General features: G+C 41.9%; 1 protein-coding gene across 2 annotated transcripts in view; it reads right to left on the bottom strand.

The window, feature by feature from the left end:
* The window catches only part of Zmpste24 (zinc metallopeptidase STE24), a gene marked incomplete at its 3' end in the record, with an annotated part of 31,695 nt that extends 14,614 nt beyond the window's left edge, over window positions 1-17,081 (bottom strand). The window contains 3 exon segments of one of the 2 annotated variants that reach the window (XM_008834275.3): window positions 5,361-5,447; window positions 13,684-13,830; window positions 16,738-17,072. In XM_008834275.3, coding sequence (XP_008832497.1) covers window positions 5,361-5,447; window positions 13,684-13,830; window positions 16,738-16,860 — 357 coding nt within the window. 2 annotated transcript variants of the gene reach the window in all.
* Between the last annotated feature and the right edge of the window lie 915 nt (window positions 17,082-17,996).

Below are 17,996 nucleotides of genomic sequence, written 5' to 3'. Positions count from 1 at the left end.
GAACACAACTCTGGAGCCTTCTGAGTCAAGTAGGCTCATCACTTGCTGAGAAGGACCAGGCAGCATCTCACTATGCAAAAATAAGGACGGCAGTTATGAAATTCCTTGCTAACAGTTTGGGAAACCAGGAAGTTCTGCCTAGGATAAGCTGAGATCTACCTTTTCTCTTCATATTTTTTTCTCATTTTTCTTCTTACTGTTAGGGGAGGGGATGGGTGGGAAGACAGGGTTTCACCTATTCCTTATACTCTTGCCTTGGCCTCCCCAGTGCCAGGATTATGGGTATAAACTTAGATTTTATGCACCATTACCCTGACTTCTTTTTGAAAATATAGAAAATGTTTTTAATTATACAAAAGTTCATCTTCATTACTGAATTTTCTTTCTAAGATTTATTTTTATTTGTGTGTATATGTGTATCTGTGTGTGCTCATAGAGGCCAGAGACATTCTTGATCCCCTGACACCAGAGTAATAGGCAGTTGTGAGCTGCCTGACATAGGTGCTGGGAATCAAACTCAGGTCCCCTGGAAGAGAAGTGGTCTTAATCACTGAGCCATCTCTCCAGCCAGTTGCTGAATTTTCTTATAAGCAAAAATTAAAACTCTCTATAGAAAACCACTTTTGGCATTTTGATATATATTTAAGATTTTAATAACTGCAGAATATACATGAAGATAATAATGTATATAAAAATGTGCAAAAATAAATAAGAAAAACTGAATCAATCTAAAAGTCCATCTCCAGGACACCAGTACTAGTCACACACATACTTTCACTTAATGTTGCTTCATAACTGACTTTTCCATTGAATAAGAAGTATTAAATAAAAACACAGTAACATTTTTCACATGAGATAGGCAAAAGATCCAGGAAAAGGGCATTTCACTACTTCATTCACTATTAAAAAGCAAACTGTCAGGTGTAGTGGCATACTCCTTTAATCTTAGCACTCAGGAGGCAGAGAACTCTATGAGTTCAAGGCCAGCCTGGTCTATATAGAGTTCCAGGCCAGCTGGGGTTACAGGAAGACGCTGTCTCAAAAAGACTACAAAACAAAACAAAACAAAACAAAACAAAAACAAAAAGAAAAAGAAGCAAACCAAAAAGCTGCTTTAGGAGTCAATTTGGTAGCACATACTTTTAACTACATGAGGCTGGAGAGATAGCTCAGCTGTTAAGAGCACTAACTGCTCTTTCAGAGGACCCAGGTTCAGTTCTCAGCGCCTATGTGGCAGCTAAGTTATCCTTAACTCCAGTTCCAGGGGTTATGATGTCCTGGGTATTGCAGGCACATAGTGCACTTTCATACATTCAGGGAAACCACTCTTACACACAAAATTAAAAAAAAAAAATTTTTTTTCATCTTTTTGAGACAGGGTCTTTCAGTAGCCCCAGCTGGCATGGAACTCGCTACATAGACCAGGCTGGCCTCAAACTCACAAAGATCTGCCGGCCTCTGCCTCCTGGGATTAAAGGCATATGCCACCACCACACCCCACCTGAATTTTTAAAAACTTACCTGCACTAGTCTTTCACCTAGCTAATTCCATACATATTTTTATATCTGCATAAATATATAGGTAAAAAGTGCACTGCAGCATTATATATAACAAGGAATCTGAAACCAATGTACCAACAAACACACACACGAACAGTCAGTTCTTGTTTGACACAGTAGCTTAGAATCATAAAAGTGACTGTAAACTCACTTTGTAGAGCAATCTACCCCTCCCCCTTTTTAGACATTACCTCTAACTGTAGTCCAGGTTGGCCTGGAGCTCATGGTTCTCCTGCCATACTTCCCACTGATGAAATTACAGATGCATGCCACTATGCTTAGTGATTTTAATGATTAATTAAGAAACTAATTGTTCTCCAGGCATGGTGGCCCATGCCTTTAATCCCAGCACTTGGGAGGCAGAGGCAGGGGGATCTCTGTGAGTTCAAGGCCAGCCTGGCCTACACAGTTCCAGAATAGCTGCGACTATAGGGAGACTGTCTCAAAAAGACAAGAAAGAAAAAGTGAATTGTTCTATGATCTTTAAAATTTTTGGTCAATAACTGAAAACTTCATTACCATCAGCTCTTATTAACGTACAGGGAAGTAGAAGAAAAGTAATTTTTTAGTACCTTCTTATTTAAAACATTAGAAACATTCAGAATCTTTTTTTTTTTAATTATGTGTATGAGTGTATTGCCTGCACGTATGTGAGCGCACCCGTATTGTGCATTGCTGCGGAGGTCAGAAAAGGGCTTCGGATTCCCCTGGAACTGGAGTTAAGGTGGTTCTTAGCTGCCATGTGGGTGCTGGGAATCGAACCCGGGTCCTCTGCAAGAGCAGTCAGTGCTGTTAACCGCTGAGCCAACTCTCCAGCCCACATTCAAAATCCTTAAAAACTTCTTTTTTGCAATGATTTAAGAGGATTAAATTTTTTTTTTAAAATTTTATGTGGATGAGTATTTTGCCTGCATACATGTAGTTACCATGTGCATACCTGGTGCCTAGTGCCTGTGGAGGTCAAAAGAGGAACTGGAGTTACGGATGGTTAGATATCATATGGGTGCTGGGAACCAAACCCAGGTACTCTGCAAGAGCAGCCAGTGTGCTCTTTACCACTGAGCCATCTTTCTAGCCCCAATTTAAGGGGAATTTAAACATTGCTTTCTTTCTCCTTGTATAACTTAGGACATGGAATCTTTTCTCTGTCTCAGAGAGCAGTCATACACCAGAGACTAAATGAGCTTCTGACATCTTTTGAACTTCAACATGAAATGTCTCCAGAAGTCCTTTAATGTGAGGGGTGTTGCAAAATTACTACTTCTGCAACATCTCCATCCTTTTATCACAACTATATCCCTCACTTATGTCACCAAGTTGCCTTCATACAGTCACTAACAGTAACAGTCGCTGTTCTACTGTTCATTAACATCAGATTTGAACTTCACTTTGTGTTACCGTTTTTCATTTTCTTTGCTGCACTTTCACTTTTGCCAACTGATTCCCTTTTTCAATCATACATTTTGTTGTTTGATGTGTGTGCATGCGCGCATGTGTGTCTGTCTGTCTGTCTTAATATGCTGTCCAGTTATACAGTGAATTTCTGGGCTCAAGTGATTCTCCAGGCTCAGCCTCTCATGTAGCTGAGACCAGGTGTGTGCACCACTGGGTCCAGCTCAAATACTCACTTTTTTTTTTTTTTTTTTTTTTTTTTTTTTTTTGGTCTTTTTGAGACAGGGTCTCCCTGTAGCTCCAGCTGTCCTGGAACTATGTAGACCAGGCTGGCCTTGAACTCACAAAGATCCGCCTGCCTCTGCCTCCCAAGTGCTGGGATTAAAGGTGTGCCCCAACTCAACTACTCACTTTTATAAAATGTTATATGGTTTTTAGCTGAAAGATAAACAGGCACCACACTCTGAATAACTGAGTAACAGATAGGCAGTAACCACACTGGTAGACTGATGAAATATTGACATGACTGGCCTTGATCACCAGGAGCATTACTACTTACGGAGTGATCTGTGGACTGAAGAGCTAACAGGGAAGTTTGCAATTTATTTAAGTACTCATATAATGGTAACTGAAATTTGATCCATATTGTTGAAGGACTGGTTTTATTTCACTAAACTGTAGTAAGTGACCTTTATATATCAGAATTATACAAAGTGAGGACTGCCAGTACCATGTAGCCATTAAAGAAAACAAAGGCCTATATAAACCAATAGGAAAAGATCTTTAAATCATTAAATGCAAAACTCATACCTCAGAACATTATATAAAATATCCCATTTAAGCTGGGCATGGTGGCATATGCCTTTAATTCTGGCACCCAAGAGGCAAAGGCAGGCAGATCTCTATGAGATCCAGCTTAGTCTACATAGCAAGTGTCAGGCCAGTTGAGGCTACAGGGAGACCCTGTCTCAAAAAAAACCCAAAACCAATATCCCATTAAGGGGCTGGAGAGATGGCTCAGTGGTTAAAAGTACTGGCTGCTCTTGCAGAGTACCCAGGTTTGGTTCCCAGCACCTACATGGCAGCTAACAATCATCCATAACTCCAGTTCCAGGAGATCCAACACCCTCTTCTAACCTCATGGGCAATCAGACGAATGCACTTGCATACATGCAGACAATCTACACATACACATAAAATAAATTTTTAAAGTTTATTTATTATTTTATGTGTATGAGTGTATTGCCTGCATGTATGTGAGTGCACCCATGTTGCACAATGCCGTGGAGGTCAGAAGAGGGTTTCGGATTCCCCTGGAACTGGAGTTAAGGACGGTTCGTAGCCGACATGTGGGTGCTGGGAATCAAACCTGGGTCCTCTGTAAGAGCTGTTAGTGCTCTTAACCGCTGAGCCATCTCTACAGCCCCCAAAATAAAATTCTTTAAAACACCATTAAGATAAACAACCCCTGCCAAGGTGTGCTGGAGCACACCTTTATTCCCAGCACTTGGGAGGCAGAGACAGGCAGAACTCTGTGAGTTCAAGGCCAACCTGGTCTACATAGTCAGTTCCAGGACAGCTGGGGCTACAGGGAAACCCTTTCTCAAAAAGACCAAAAAAAAAAAAAAAAAAAAAATTAAAATAAAGAATATCTCCTATTGACTTATGTAGAAATTGTGTTAACTCATTCAACAAAATGTATCTATTCCAGGGCAGCAAGATGGCTCAGCAGGTAAAGGTGCTTGTGACCAATCCCTTGAACACACATGGCGGAAAGGAGAACTGATTCCTACAAGCTGTCATCTCACTTCCACATGCACATGCGCACACAAACAAAGAAACAATAAATAAATGAAATTTTCTGTCTTTATTTGAAGTGGCTGCTAAATGTCTATGACACCCTGCTTAGTACAGGGTCAACAAAATTCATGCTTCCCCTGACATTGCACAGGGTTGCTCCTAAGAAGCAGCAGCCTAATCAGAGACTGCATTTCCCAGTTCCTTTGCATCTGGATAAGACCAAATGGCTGGCTCACCAGAGGAGTGTGAATGCACTATCACCTTGGTGGGTACCCAGGTTAAAGAGAGCATACCCTTCCTTCCCAATGTCTCTGAGGCACTAGGTGACAAACCCATAAAATCAAAAAGATTGATTCTCTGGCTCATCATATGGAACAAAGTCATCTGTTAACTAAAAATACACCAGCTATTATGTGATTGAGAAAGGAAGAAGCCACTGAAATTCTGGAGCTTCTTATACTGACTAGCATTATTCTAACACATGCACAGACAAGGACTGTACATATAGAGAAGCAAGTCTATGAAGACAGGAGCCAAAAAGCTAACTTTGGTATTATATGTACCAAGCAAAATAAGGACTAGAACCAATATGCTAGTCAATCACATACCTCATACTCTGGTCCAAAGCCAGCAGAACCACAGAACCGTCCAGAAAGTCTCCAGAGGTAAGGGATTCCTCCAAAGAGAAGGATAAACTGTAAAACAAAGCACACTATGGTCACATATGAACAGTATTAGCAACTACCATATGTCATCAGGAAAAAGAGAAAATAAAAACTCTACAGAAAAAAAAGTTTTAGAATAACATATAAATTTGGAAGCATACAAACTACTAAGAGACTAAGTTTAGACTACTGAGATATTTTTGCCTATATTGATAAACTATATTGTCTATGAATTTTATTTCAAAAGTCTACTTAAATAAGTAATCCCAGGAGTCTCACTCATGGAACAAAATAATAATAATATAGAAGGAAACAAAATAGTGATCGCCAGATACTGGGAGGGGATTGGAGGAAGTGTCCGGAGATAGGCTAAATAATGGGTTCCAAAACAGTCAGTAGGAATTACTTAGGCATTCTATAGCATACTAGAAAATGTAGTCTATAATAATCTTTTAAATATTTCGATAGAACCATGAATCCAAAGGTTTCCAAGAATAGAAATGATTAAAGAATAGAAATTATAAGTACCCTGATTTGATTGGTATATATGGGATACATTATGTTGTAGTCATACATATATATACGCCAGTGAAAAGTAAAAATAAAAAACAGGAGCCAGATGTCATGGCACATGCCTTTAATCCCAGCACTCAGAAGGCAGAGGCAGATGATCTCAGTGAGTTTGAGGTCAGCCTGGTGTACATAGCAAGTTCCAGGCCAGTCAGTGCTACACAATGAGACCCTGTCTCAAAACAACAACAGGAGAGAGACTGGAGAGATGGCTCAGTGGTTGAAAACACGGGCTGCTTTTGTAGAGGACCTGAGTTGAGGTCCCAGCATCCTCAGGGTGGCTAACAACCACCTGTAATGCTAGTTCCAGGGGATCTGATGCCTTCTAGACTGTAAGGGCATTGCATGGACATCGTGCACTTACTTACATGTAGGCAAAACACTTACACACATTTAAAAAAAAACCAAGAGGGAATAGGGAGATATTGAAAACAGGTAGAAGATTTTTCATTATTTACTTCACAATGACAAATGTTTATGGTGATGGATATGCTAATTGTCCTGATATGATCATCCTATGATGTAACAAAACATCAAGTGTACTCTAAAAACATGTACAATATGTGTTAACTATAGCTTAATAAAGTAAATAAAAACTTTGGTCAAGAGACCATAACAAAAAGTTACAAATCAAACTAAGCCTATCCCAAATCCCACAGGTAATAGTGATAGACAGAAACGGACCCAGGCAATATGGCTTCATAACTGTCTTTGTCATGTCTTTGTCATAAAAGGAAACTGTCCTTTTCAGTAACAATAAAGCATTAGTTTGTTGTTGTTTGAGATAGGGTCTTAACATTATGCTGTCCTGGTTTGTTTTGAACTCATGGGCTCAAATGATCATTCTGCTTTCCACAAAGCTGGGACTATAGATGTATTCCACCATTCCTAGCTAAAGTATTAGCATTGATATAGAAGTGGTGAATCATGTCCACTTACCAGACTGTGGGACAGAACAGGATACTTGGGCCTTCCCAGAATCAGGAAAAGGTGAATCCTGAGCCAGGAGTCAGGGTTTCATGAGTAGGCCCCTTCCTTGGCACAACCTTTGTCTTGGCCAAATGAAGTGAACACAGACATTCACTAGATTCAGGAGCAGCCCAACTGACTCAGAGGCTGGAAGTGGACCCCAACAGTCTGCAGATGATTCTGGTAGACACTAACATTTACAAGTGACTGTTTAAATAAGCTGATTTTGAAAAGCCTCCCCCAACTCTGTGTCTAAACATTTCTACTACAATTAGCTCAACCTTGGCTGTGAGTAAACTTGTTCCTAGAAGATATACTCTGGCACCACTGCTGCATGTTCCAGGTGTTGAGCTAATTCGCTTGGGATGGCATTCTTTTGTCCTGCTCTTAACACTAATAAATAATGTAGAATTAAGGATTTATAATGATTTTAGTAGAAGGCTAAAACAACTACTATTAAAAGTTCAGCTCTTAAATAATAAATATCAAGGGTATTTTAATATGAACATTGAATGATTTATGAATGCACCTGAAAAGTGTTTTTCCAAACTATGTTCAGTTTTCTTGGGAAGTGAAAAACAAAGCAGGGTGAAGTATAAGCGCTCTCTATTTTAATAATCTCACTGAGCACACTCCTGGAGATGTCCTAGGACAAGGATTAAGAAGCCACAAGGGGCTGGAGAGATGGCTCAGTGGTTAAGAACACTGGTTATTCTTGCAGAAGACCTGGGTTCGAATCCCAGCACCCACATGGCAGCTGTCTGTAACTCCAGTCCCAGGGGAGCAGACAGCCTCTCCTATCTACCGCGGGCATTGCACAACATGGATGCACTTACTTACATGCAAGCAATACATGCATACACATAAAAAAAAAACCAATAAAAATAATAAATTAAAAAAACACAACAAAAACAGTACTTTGACACATACTTTACTATAGTCTTAAAAAGCAGGCACAGCAAGGAGCATGATCATCTTTATTTTATAGATACGGCAACTGGAACTCAGAGAAGTTAAAGTAATGCCCAAAGTCCAATGGTTAAGTGCTTGTTACGGCTGAGACCCATACTGAGTGCTTCATTTGTATTACCTTGCCTACTCAGTCCATACCACAAACCATATGAGGTAAAGTCTAGCCAATTGCTGAGGTACAGTTTCAGTGAGAGACCCTGTTTCAAACAATACTGGCTATTGCTCCTGCTCTAGGTTACCCACCAGAACTTGGCAGTGAGACCCTATTGCTAAAGATATTACACACCTGCGCCATAGAACAAACAAGAAAAAAATCAGGCTGGTACTGACTTCAAGGCTTCATCTCTACTGGCTAGCTGTCACAGTGCCGGAAGGTGCTATGCATGCTACTGTAAGGGAAAAGTAATCATCAACCTTGTCCAGCTATGAATCCTGAGAGCTACAACAACTAGCCTGGCAAGATATGTCCACTGGTGCAATAGAAGCACAAATGTTGTGGGAGGAACCAACTACTTTGGATTTAAGGTCTGCTTCATAAGATGGAAGACATACCTGACACCTATATAAACTCTAGGAAACTATAGCTAGACAGGTTACAGGCCATAGGGGAGAGTCTACTACCATTAATCTGCTAAATAGACATAGTATTACACTCACTCTTAATGACTTGTTATACCCATAGATTAATGCATCTCTCAACTCATCAGAGAAGTATCCTCATGCAGCAGATAGTAATTAACCCAGAAACCCACAAATGGCCAGTGTGCAGAGAATAAGAAACTGCAGAGGACTTATCCCTGAATAGGACATCTATACCAAACTTCTGCCTCCCAAGGCTCAGGAATCATTGCAAAAAAAAAAAAAAAAAAAAAAAAAAAAAAAGGGTGGAAAGAGTGTAAGAGCAAGAGGAGGTTGATGACCACAAGGAAAGTTTTCTAGACAGCTGGGCACTTACTCAAATGAACTCATAGCAATGGTGACAGCATGCACAAGATTCATGTAAGTGTAAGCCAGACAAAATCCCTGCATAGAAAGTGCGAAGTGGGGGCTGGAGAGATGGCTCAGTGGTTAAGAGCACTGGATGCTCTTACAGAGGACCCAGGTTCAATTGCCAGCACCCACATCGTGGCTAGCAACCATCTGTAACTCCAGTTCCAGGGGAATTTAATGCCCTCTTCTGACCTCCGCAGGCACTGCATGACACAGGGACACTTTCATGCATGCAGGCAATACACTCATGCACAAAATAAAATAAAAATTTTTTCGGGGGGTCTTTTTTTTTGGAGACAGGGTCTCCCTGTAGCCCCAGCTGACCTGGAACTCGCTATGTAGACTGGGCTGGCCTCGAACTCACAGAGATCCGCCTGCCTCTGCTGGGATTAAAGGCGTGCGCCACCATGCCCAGCAATAAAATATTTTTTAAAAAAAGAAGAATTGGGGAAGTGGATAAGAATCCCCAATCCATGCTGAGGAACTATTGGCAACTGAAAGCTGTTGGGAGAGGGAAAGTCAGTTTTCTTTAAGGGTGTGATGCTGGATAGGTTAACCAGGCTCCAGTGGATAGACCCATACCAAAGGGCATTTAGGAACACAAATTTGACTCGATAGGCCATAATAATCTAAGAGAGTATATGAAATCAGGCAGGAGGTATTAAGGGAAAAGTGCAGCTGGGGAGGGGTCTAAATATGATAAAGATATATGAAAAAGGTTCAAACAACAAGGTAGAGAAGTGATTGAGGAAGGCACTAGACATCAACCTTTGGCCCCCATGTTTATGTGCACACATGAGCACAGACACACACACACAAACATTATCTGAGCTTTTCTATCTGCTCCTCCCCACTCTCCAATCATTCCAGTTCTTGTTAGAGACTTGCTGTAGTCTTGCTATATTGCTAGGTTGGGCTGCAGCTCTTGGACTCAAGTGATCCTCCTGCCTCAGCTCTCACAGCTAGGGCTACAGGGTACAGTGCCACAGTGCCAGTCGTTCCATTTTGGGGCAGTCTCTTTACTGACATCTGTGGGATACCAGGTAAAGTCCATCTCAGGGAGTCTGCACATCTTTCTCATTGGCTACTTTGTCACATTTATGTGAAAACTAACTCCTACAAACTGGTTACAGAGGATTCTTCTTAGTTTCCCTGGGGCACAAAGAACCAAGGCACAAAGGGGAGGGCTAAGTTAATGTCCTTACTCTGTGATCAAAATGTAAAAGCTATTAAATTTTTTTGAGAAGGTCTCAAACCTATTTATTTATTTATTTATTTATTTATTTTTGTCTTTTTGAGACAGGGTCTCCCTGTAGCCCCAGCTGTCCTGGAACTCACTATGTAGACCAGGCTGGCCTTGAACTCACAGAGATTCGCCTGCTTCTGCCTGCTGAGTGCTGGGACTAAAGGCGTGCGCCACCACACCTGACCAAACCTATTAATTTTAATCAAGACAAAATATGACTGCTTTCTATCCAATGGCAAATGCGGCTACTAATTTCCAAAAAGATAATTCCAGTACATTTATGTTGTGGTTCATAGTTTGACCATAATTTTATTTTTAATTTTTTAAATTTTTATTTATTATTTTTATTTTATGTGTGTGTATTGCCTGTGTTTGCATGTAGGTAGGTATTGTGCAATGCCCGTGGATGTCAGAAGAGGGCATTGGATTCCCAGGAACTGGAGTTACAGATGGCTGTGAGCCGCCATGTGGATGCTGGGAATCAAACCCAACCAGTGTTCTTAACCGCTGAGCCATCTTTCTAGCCATAATTTAATTTTTAATTTTTTTCCTGTTTTTTGATTGACCTTTATTGAGAAATTTAATCTTATAATTATTGAATACCTATTGTGCTGGATAGTTTTAGTGTCAACTTGACACACCTGGGGTATTTTTAATTTAAAAAAAAATACTTTTATTTGCCAGGCGTGGTGGCACATGCCTTTAGTCCCAGCACTTGGAACACAGAGGCAGTCAGATCTCTGAGTTCAAGACCAGCCTGGTCTACATAGTGAGTTCCAGGCCAGCTGGGGCTACAGGGAGTGTATTGCCTGCATGCATGTAAGTGCAATGTCTACAGAGATCAGAAGAGGGTGTTCAAATCCCGTAGAACTGGAGTTACAGACGGTTGTTAGCCACCATGTGGGTTCTGGGACTCAAACCCAGGTCCTCTGCAAGAGCAGACAGTGCTCTTAACTGTTGAGTCATCTCTATAACCCCTTTACTTTAAAGTTTTAACTTATTACATGTATATGAGTGTTTTACCTGCATGTATATAAGTGTACTTCCTCAGGCAATGCCTGCAGAGGGCCAAAAGAGGGCACTGGATTCCCCTGGAACTGGAGCTGTGAGTCCTTTCATGTGGATGCTGGGAACCAAACCAAGGTCCTCTGGAAGAACAGCCAGAGCTCTTGACCGCTAAGCCATCTCTCCAGCCCTTAACATAAATTTAAAGATTCAGAAGAACAGAGTTTGAAACTCAGTTCTCCTACGTATTGGAGCAGCTCTTCGCTATTAAATGGGCAAACCATGGGACAGTGGGATGGCTTAGAAAGTTGTCCTCTACCAGGGGTGGGGGGGGCGGGGGCGCATGCCTTTAATCCCAGCACTCGGGAGGCAGAGGCAGGTAGATCTCTGAGTTCAAAGCCAGCCTGGTCTACATATTGAGTTCCAGGCCAGCTAGGGCTACAGAGAGACCCTGTCTCAGACAAACACACACACACACACACACACACACACACACACACACAAAAAAAAAGAAAAAGAAAAAAAAAGTTGTCCTCTGAACTCCAGATGCATGTACCCACACAAAATAAATTATTTTTTTAAAATAGGCAAGCCATTTAATTTCTGTGAGCCTTCATTTCCTCCTATAAAAAGGGAATAAGGCCTATCCCTCTACTTCATGTTCATAAACATCAACAATAGACAAAAACTGTATGAAGTGAGCAGGATGTGGTAGTGCAGGCTTTTAATCCCAGCACTGGGGAGGCAGAGGCAGGTGGATCTCTGTGAGTTCAAGGCCAGCCTGGTTTACAAAGTGAGTTCCAGGGGCTAGAGAGATGGCTCGGCAATTAAGAACACTGGTTGTTCTTGCAGAAAACCCAGGTTCGAATCCCAGCACCCACATAGCTGCTAACAACTGTCCGGAACTCCAGTTCCAGGGGATCCGAGACCCTCTTCTGTCCTCTGTGGGCACTGCACAACACGGGTGCACTTACCAACAAGCAGGCAATATACGCGTACACATAAAATAAAAATAATAAAATTTAAAAAACAACAACAACAACAATAAGTGACTTCCAGGCCAGCTGGAGTTACCGGGAGACTATGTCTCAAAAAAGACCAAAAAACCCCCACAAAAAATATATGAAGTAAAAATCTCAACTATTACTGTTTTCAGATTCAGCCCATTAGTACTGCTTACTTAGAGTATAACCATCACACACTGTAATAGCCCTTTTTTTTTTGGTCTTTTTGAGACAGGGTCTCCCTGTAGCCCCAGCTGTCCTGGAACTATTTACACCAGGCTGGCCTTGACCTCAGAGATATGCCTGCTTCTGCTTCCCAGTGCTGGGACTAAAGACGTGCGCCACCATGCCTGGCTGTAATAGCTATTTTTATACTCTGTTGGTAGACGACATTAAGTTCTTTTTTTAAAAAAAAATTTCATTATTTCTATTTTTTGTTATGAGTATATTGCCTGCGTGTGTGTAAGTGCACCCGTGTCATGCAGTGGCCACGGAGGGGTCAGAACCCCTGAACTGGAGCTACAAACAGTTGTTAGCCCCCATGTGGATGCTGGGAATAGAACCCAGGTCCTCTTGCAAGAGCAGTCAGTGCTCTTGACTGCTGAGTCATCTCTCCAGCTCCTGTAATAGCTATTATCCATACCTCTGTCATCTAGAACTGAGCCATTCCCACAATCACCAATCATAATTGCCAAGCTATTACCCATCTTTCCTGAAACTACATACTAGTGATGATTATGAAGAAACCAAAAATGCTTTTCTATCATTTTATCATGGTCTTGTGGGGTTAAGTCAAAGTACTTTAGCTTTTGCAAGGCTTTTTAGTTCAGTCTCCAGCAAAACCAGGAGAGGGAGAAGGAAGAGGAAGAGGAGGAGAAAGAGAAGGCATAACAGACCTGACCAGGCAATTACAGAACAACACACAGTGTAAGATTCTTTTCTTTCCACACCTGGCCTTCCGGTGACAGATACCACGTTTTACAATTTTGGCCGACTAAGCAATTATGTTTCTGCCTCTTCTACTCCATACCCATTGTCAGTAAGGTTATGGTTGGGAATGTAGCTCAGGGTTGGAGTAACATGCTCAAGGTACTAGGCTTGAGTTCCAGGTCAGCTGGGGCTAGTGGGAGACCCTGTCTCAAGAACAACAACAACAAAAAGAATAATAATACACACACACACACACACACGCAATTTTTTTTTTTTTTTTTTTTTTTTTTTTTTGTTTTTTTTTTGGAACAGGGTCTCCCTGTAGCCCCAGTTGGCTTGGAACTCACTATGTAGAACAGGCTGGCCTTGAACTCACAGAGATCTGCCTGCCTCTGCCTCCCAAGTACTGGGATTAAAGGCCTATGCCACCATACCCAGCATAACACATATATTTTTAAAAGGTTAAGAAAGCACTCTAGAATTTTACAGGCATTGGTACAAAAATGCATAAACAAAAACAAGCATTGCAAAGTATTAATCAATGTGAGAAATTGTCTCTGCAAAGAAATAAATTACTCACAGTGCCTTCCATTTCTGAATAGAGTCCTGACCAGAAGCTGAATGTACTTTTATCCAGTTGATACAATCGAGATTTCTCAAATGTTTCCGAATCCATGATCTGTCCTAACTCTGGTGGTACATGAGTTGTTGTTTTATATATCCTTCTCTGAAACATTTGGATGAAAACACTTTAATGAACAATTTTTGAAACCATACAATAGCAATTTATGGTCAAACACTGAAAGGTTTATAGCACTAATTTGTCACACAAACCTGTAGAAACTGTTCACACATATTCAAACTGCATTTAGCCACAGACATTGACCTCTAAAACAAGAGACACAGGGAAATAAAAGCTGCTAAGAAGTTCTGAGACTAGCTGACTAGGTGGAATTACAATCAGGGCTGTGTATATCTCAAAATATAAAAAACAAATTCATGAAAAAGAGAAGCAAATAACCACAAGCATTAACTACAAGCATTAACAGGGGTTATGAATGGTCATTAAATTTGTTCTTAGAAGTCAAATTAAGGAAGAACTGAGGAATGACAGAAATATATCAGGTCTTTACAACCAACTTTCTCATGTAAAATTCTAAGGTAGGGGCTGGAGAGATGATGGCTCAGCGTTTAAGAACATTGACTGTTCTTGCAGAAGACCCGGGGTTTGAATCCCAGCACCCACATGGCAGCTAACAACTGCCTGTAACTCCAATTCCAGGGGATCCAACAGCCTCTTCTGTCCCCCGTGGGCATTGCACAGTACGGGTGTACTTACCTACATGCAGGCATAACACTCATACACATAAAATAAAAATAAATAAAATATTAAAAAATAAATTCTGAAAGGTAATTTCATTCCCCAGAACATAAACACAGGGAACAGATACCAAAACACACAATAGATCAGATCTTCCAAACAGTTTTACAACAAATACCTTACTGTTTGTCGATAAAAGCTGAAGGTGTTAAGAAATAATTTTACAAAGGTACTACTGATTGAGAAGTAACTACGGAGAGCTGGAGAGATGGTTCAGCGGTTGTGAGCATTTGTCTGCCCTTTTAGAGGACTCAGGTTGGGTTCCCACCACGCACATGGTGGCTAACAACCTTCGTAACTCCAGTTCCAGGGGATTCAAGAAGACACTACACAAATGGTACACTTACAACACACACACACACAAGTGAAAAATTCTTTAAGTAGTTATGGTAATTAGGCTTATTATTGAACGATGGCAGATAAAAGCTCAGCATCTCACCTTCCTGCTTTGACACCACATTGTTCGGTACTGACTTTAAGCAAAGGTACTTATGCAGAGTAGCAAGATCCTGTACTAATGAAGTTTTGGATACCTTGCTACAGTGCTTTTAGCACTTTGAACATACTAAAGAGACTGAGGCATAACCCTGACACTGACAGATTTTCAAAAATTAAAAATATCAGTTCATAGATTCATGCAAAATGTAGCTCAGTGTAAGGCACTTACCTGACTGGCAGGTCCAGCTCCTATGTTTCATCCCTAGCACCACAATAAACAAACTCATGTACAAGGTCAATGAAAAGAAAACTGCAGAGGAAAAAGACTGAAATGCTCAAGAAAACTTTTTTCTTTTACTGCCGGAATGTTATCAATGACAACACAAAAGAGTGTAAGTAAAGCAGACAGCAGCAAAGAGACTCAAACAAAATTGATGATTAAAAAGCTACTTGAGAGATGGCTCAGTGATTAAGAGCACTGACTGCTCTTGCAGAGGACCCGGGTTCGATTCCCAGCACCCATATGGCTACAAACCGTCCTTAACTCCAGTTCCATGGGAATCTGAAGCCCTCTTCTAGCCTCCACAGCATTGCACAACATAGGTGCACTCATAAATTCAGGCAATACACTCATACGCATAATAAAAATAAATATTTTTTTAAAAAGTCGATCTCTGGGGCTGGACAGATGGCTCAGAGGTTAAGAGTACTAGCTGCTCTTGCAGAGGACCAGAGTTCAATTCTCAGCACCCATATGGCAGCTAACAACCATTCCTTACTCCATTTCCAGGGGATCTGACACCTTCTGACCTCCACAGGCATTGCACAACACCAGTATACCTACACACATGCAGGCAATACACTCATACATATAATATAAAAATATTAAGTTGGGTGAGGTGGTGCAGGCCTTTAATTCCAGCACTTGGGAGGCAGAGGCAGGCATCTCTTCCCTTTTCTTTTCTTTCCCTTCCTTTCCCCTTCCCTTTTTCCTTTGTCCTTTCTCCTTTCCCCTTTCCTTTCCCTTTTTCCTTTTCCCTTTCTCCTTTTCCCTTTCTCCTTTCTCCTTTTTCCTTTTTCCTTTTTCCTTTCTCCTTTCTCCTTTTTCCCCTTTCCTTTCCTTTCCCCTTTCCTTTCCCCTTTTCTTTCTTTCCTTTCCTTTTTTGGTCTTTTTGAAACAGGGTCTCCCTGTAGCCCCAGCTGGCCTTGAACTCACTATGTAGACCAGGCTGGCCTTGAACTCACAGAGATCCACCTGCCTCTGCCTCCCAAGTGCTGGGGCTACAGGCGTGCACCACCACTCCCGGCCCTATTTAAATTTTTAAACAAAAATAAAGACATTTTAATGAAAAAAATATTTTGGCAAAAAACATGCACTATGAGGGCACTTTTAAAAAGTGCAAGTCCTTGGAAGGGTTGCAAAATATTTTCGGAAAGAATTTCCTAATCCTGTGATTGCGCATGGTAACACCAATGTCACGGAGAAGTTTAGAAGGATATAAGAGGCTAAGCCTGGGGCCCCAGGATCCTAAGTCGCTGTGGGCCCAGCGCAGACTGGCTCAAGTTTGACCCAGGAACAGCCCTTTCCTTTCTTCAGGCACTCACAGGCTTGGGTCCCATGACAACGTTGCGGAAAACTTCGTGAGGTTCCCAGGAACCCCTATCAGCCATCCACCATCCGGAAGTTAGGAGGCTGGGTGGGGTCCCTGAGCAAGGACTGTTGCCAGGGCAAAAACATCAAGGGGCTTCGGGTGGAGGCCCGGGCAACGCCAAGGCTGTCCAGGGGATGGGGGTCGAGGCTGGGTGGAGGCTCACCTGCCGCTGTGCTAAGAAGGTCTCCCAAAGATACACGATCCAGGAGAAGAGCAACACTGCCCCGAAGATTCGCTTCTCCGCCGGCAGGTCCCACAGAGCGTCCACCGCCGCCCACATCCCCATGGTCACCCAGTTCCACTCGCTCCTGCAGCGTGCACCGGTGCCACACCGACACGCGTCCCCTCAGGAAGCTGCGGTGTCACAGCGATATAGGTCCCTTCCGAAAGCCTCTTCAGACCCCCACCCCCTCAGAGCGGCCAGCAGTGTCACAAAAACACTCTTCCCCTTCCTGATTCCCCTGGGCCGCTAGTTTCTGCAGGAATAAGACCAGCCCCATCTTCCTCACTTCCGGTTTGCCTGAGCACCGGTGCATCAACATCCTTCCGGGTTCTCTGTGCTGTGCTCCAACCCGAGGTTCCGGCTTTCCCCAAAGGCGGGACCGCTCATTCCCGCCTCTACTTTCTAATCTGGAAGGAGGTAATGCCCTTGGGCCCCTCGGATTGCACTGGTTGTCCAGAGATGGCTGCGATTCCTTGGTACTTAATCCCACTGGTGGGACAAGCCATCTGGCCCCCTGGCTTAGCTGGAACTGACAGAATGGGTCGCCACCTTGTGGTAGCTGGGAAGGCTGAGAGAGTGACAAACCCAAAGCATTCATTATTCAAGTGCTCTTCAGATGGTTAGAGGGCAGCCTTGGGATACCTCAGTAGTCAAACAAAGCTTTAAAAGTCGGGTCTTTTCCTCGATGTGAAACTAGAGATTCTGAAAGTATAAGAAAGCATTGGCAGTAACCTACAAGATGTAGGTGTAGGAAAGGACTTTCTAAACTAGGTATCAATTGTTCAGGAATTAAGGCCAAGAATCAACAAGTGGTACCTCATTAAACTAAAAAGCTTCTGTACAGTAAAAGAAACAATCCAGAAAGTCAAGAGAAAATTCAGAGTGGGAAAATATCTTCACCAGTGACACATCTGACAGATTTAACATCCAGAATATATAAAGAACTCAAAAAGCAAAGAAGCAAGAAAGCAAATGACCCAATTAAAAGATGATCTAAAGAGAGATTTCTCAAACGAAGAAATAAAGATAGTTAGGCAACATCTTTAAAAGTATTCAACATCATTAGTAATTAGGGAAAGGCAAATTAAAACCACCTTAAGATTTCACCATACCCTAGTCAGATTGGCTGAGATCAAGAGAACAAATGATACCAAACACTGGCAAGGATGTGGAAAAAGGGAAATGCTCATTCACTGCTG

This window comes from Nannospalax galili, unplaced genomic scaffold (assembly GCF_000622305.1).
Source record: "Nannospalax galili isolate Female #2095 unplaced genomic scaffold, S.galili_v1.0 scaffold1657, whole genome shotgun sequence".
In the NCBI taxonomy this organism is placed as follows: domain Eukaryota; kingdom Metazoa; phylum Chordata; class Mammalia; order Rodentia; family Spalacidae; genus Nannospalax; species Nannospalax galili.
This window is presented reverse-complemented; position numbering and strand designations above follow the sequence as displayed.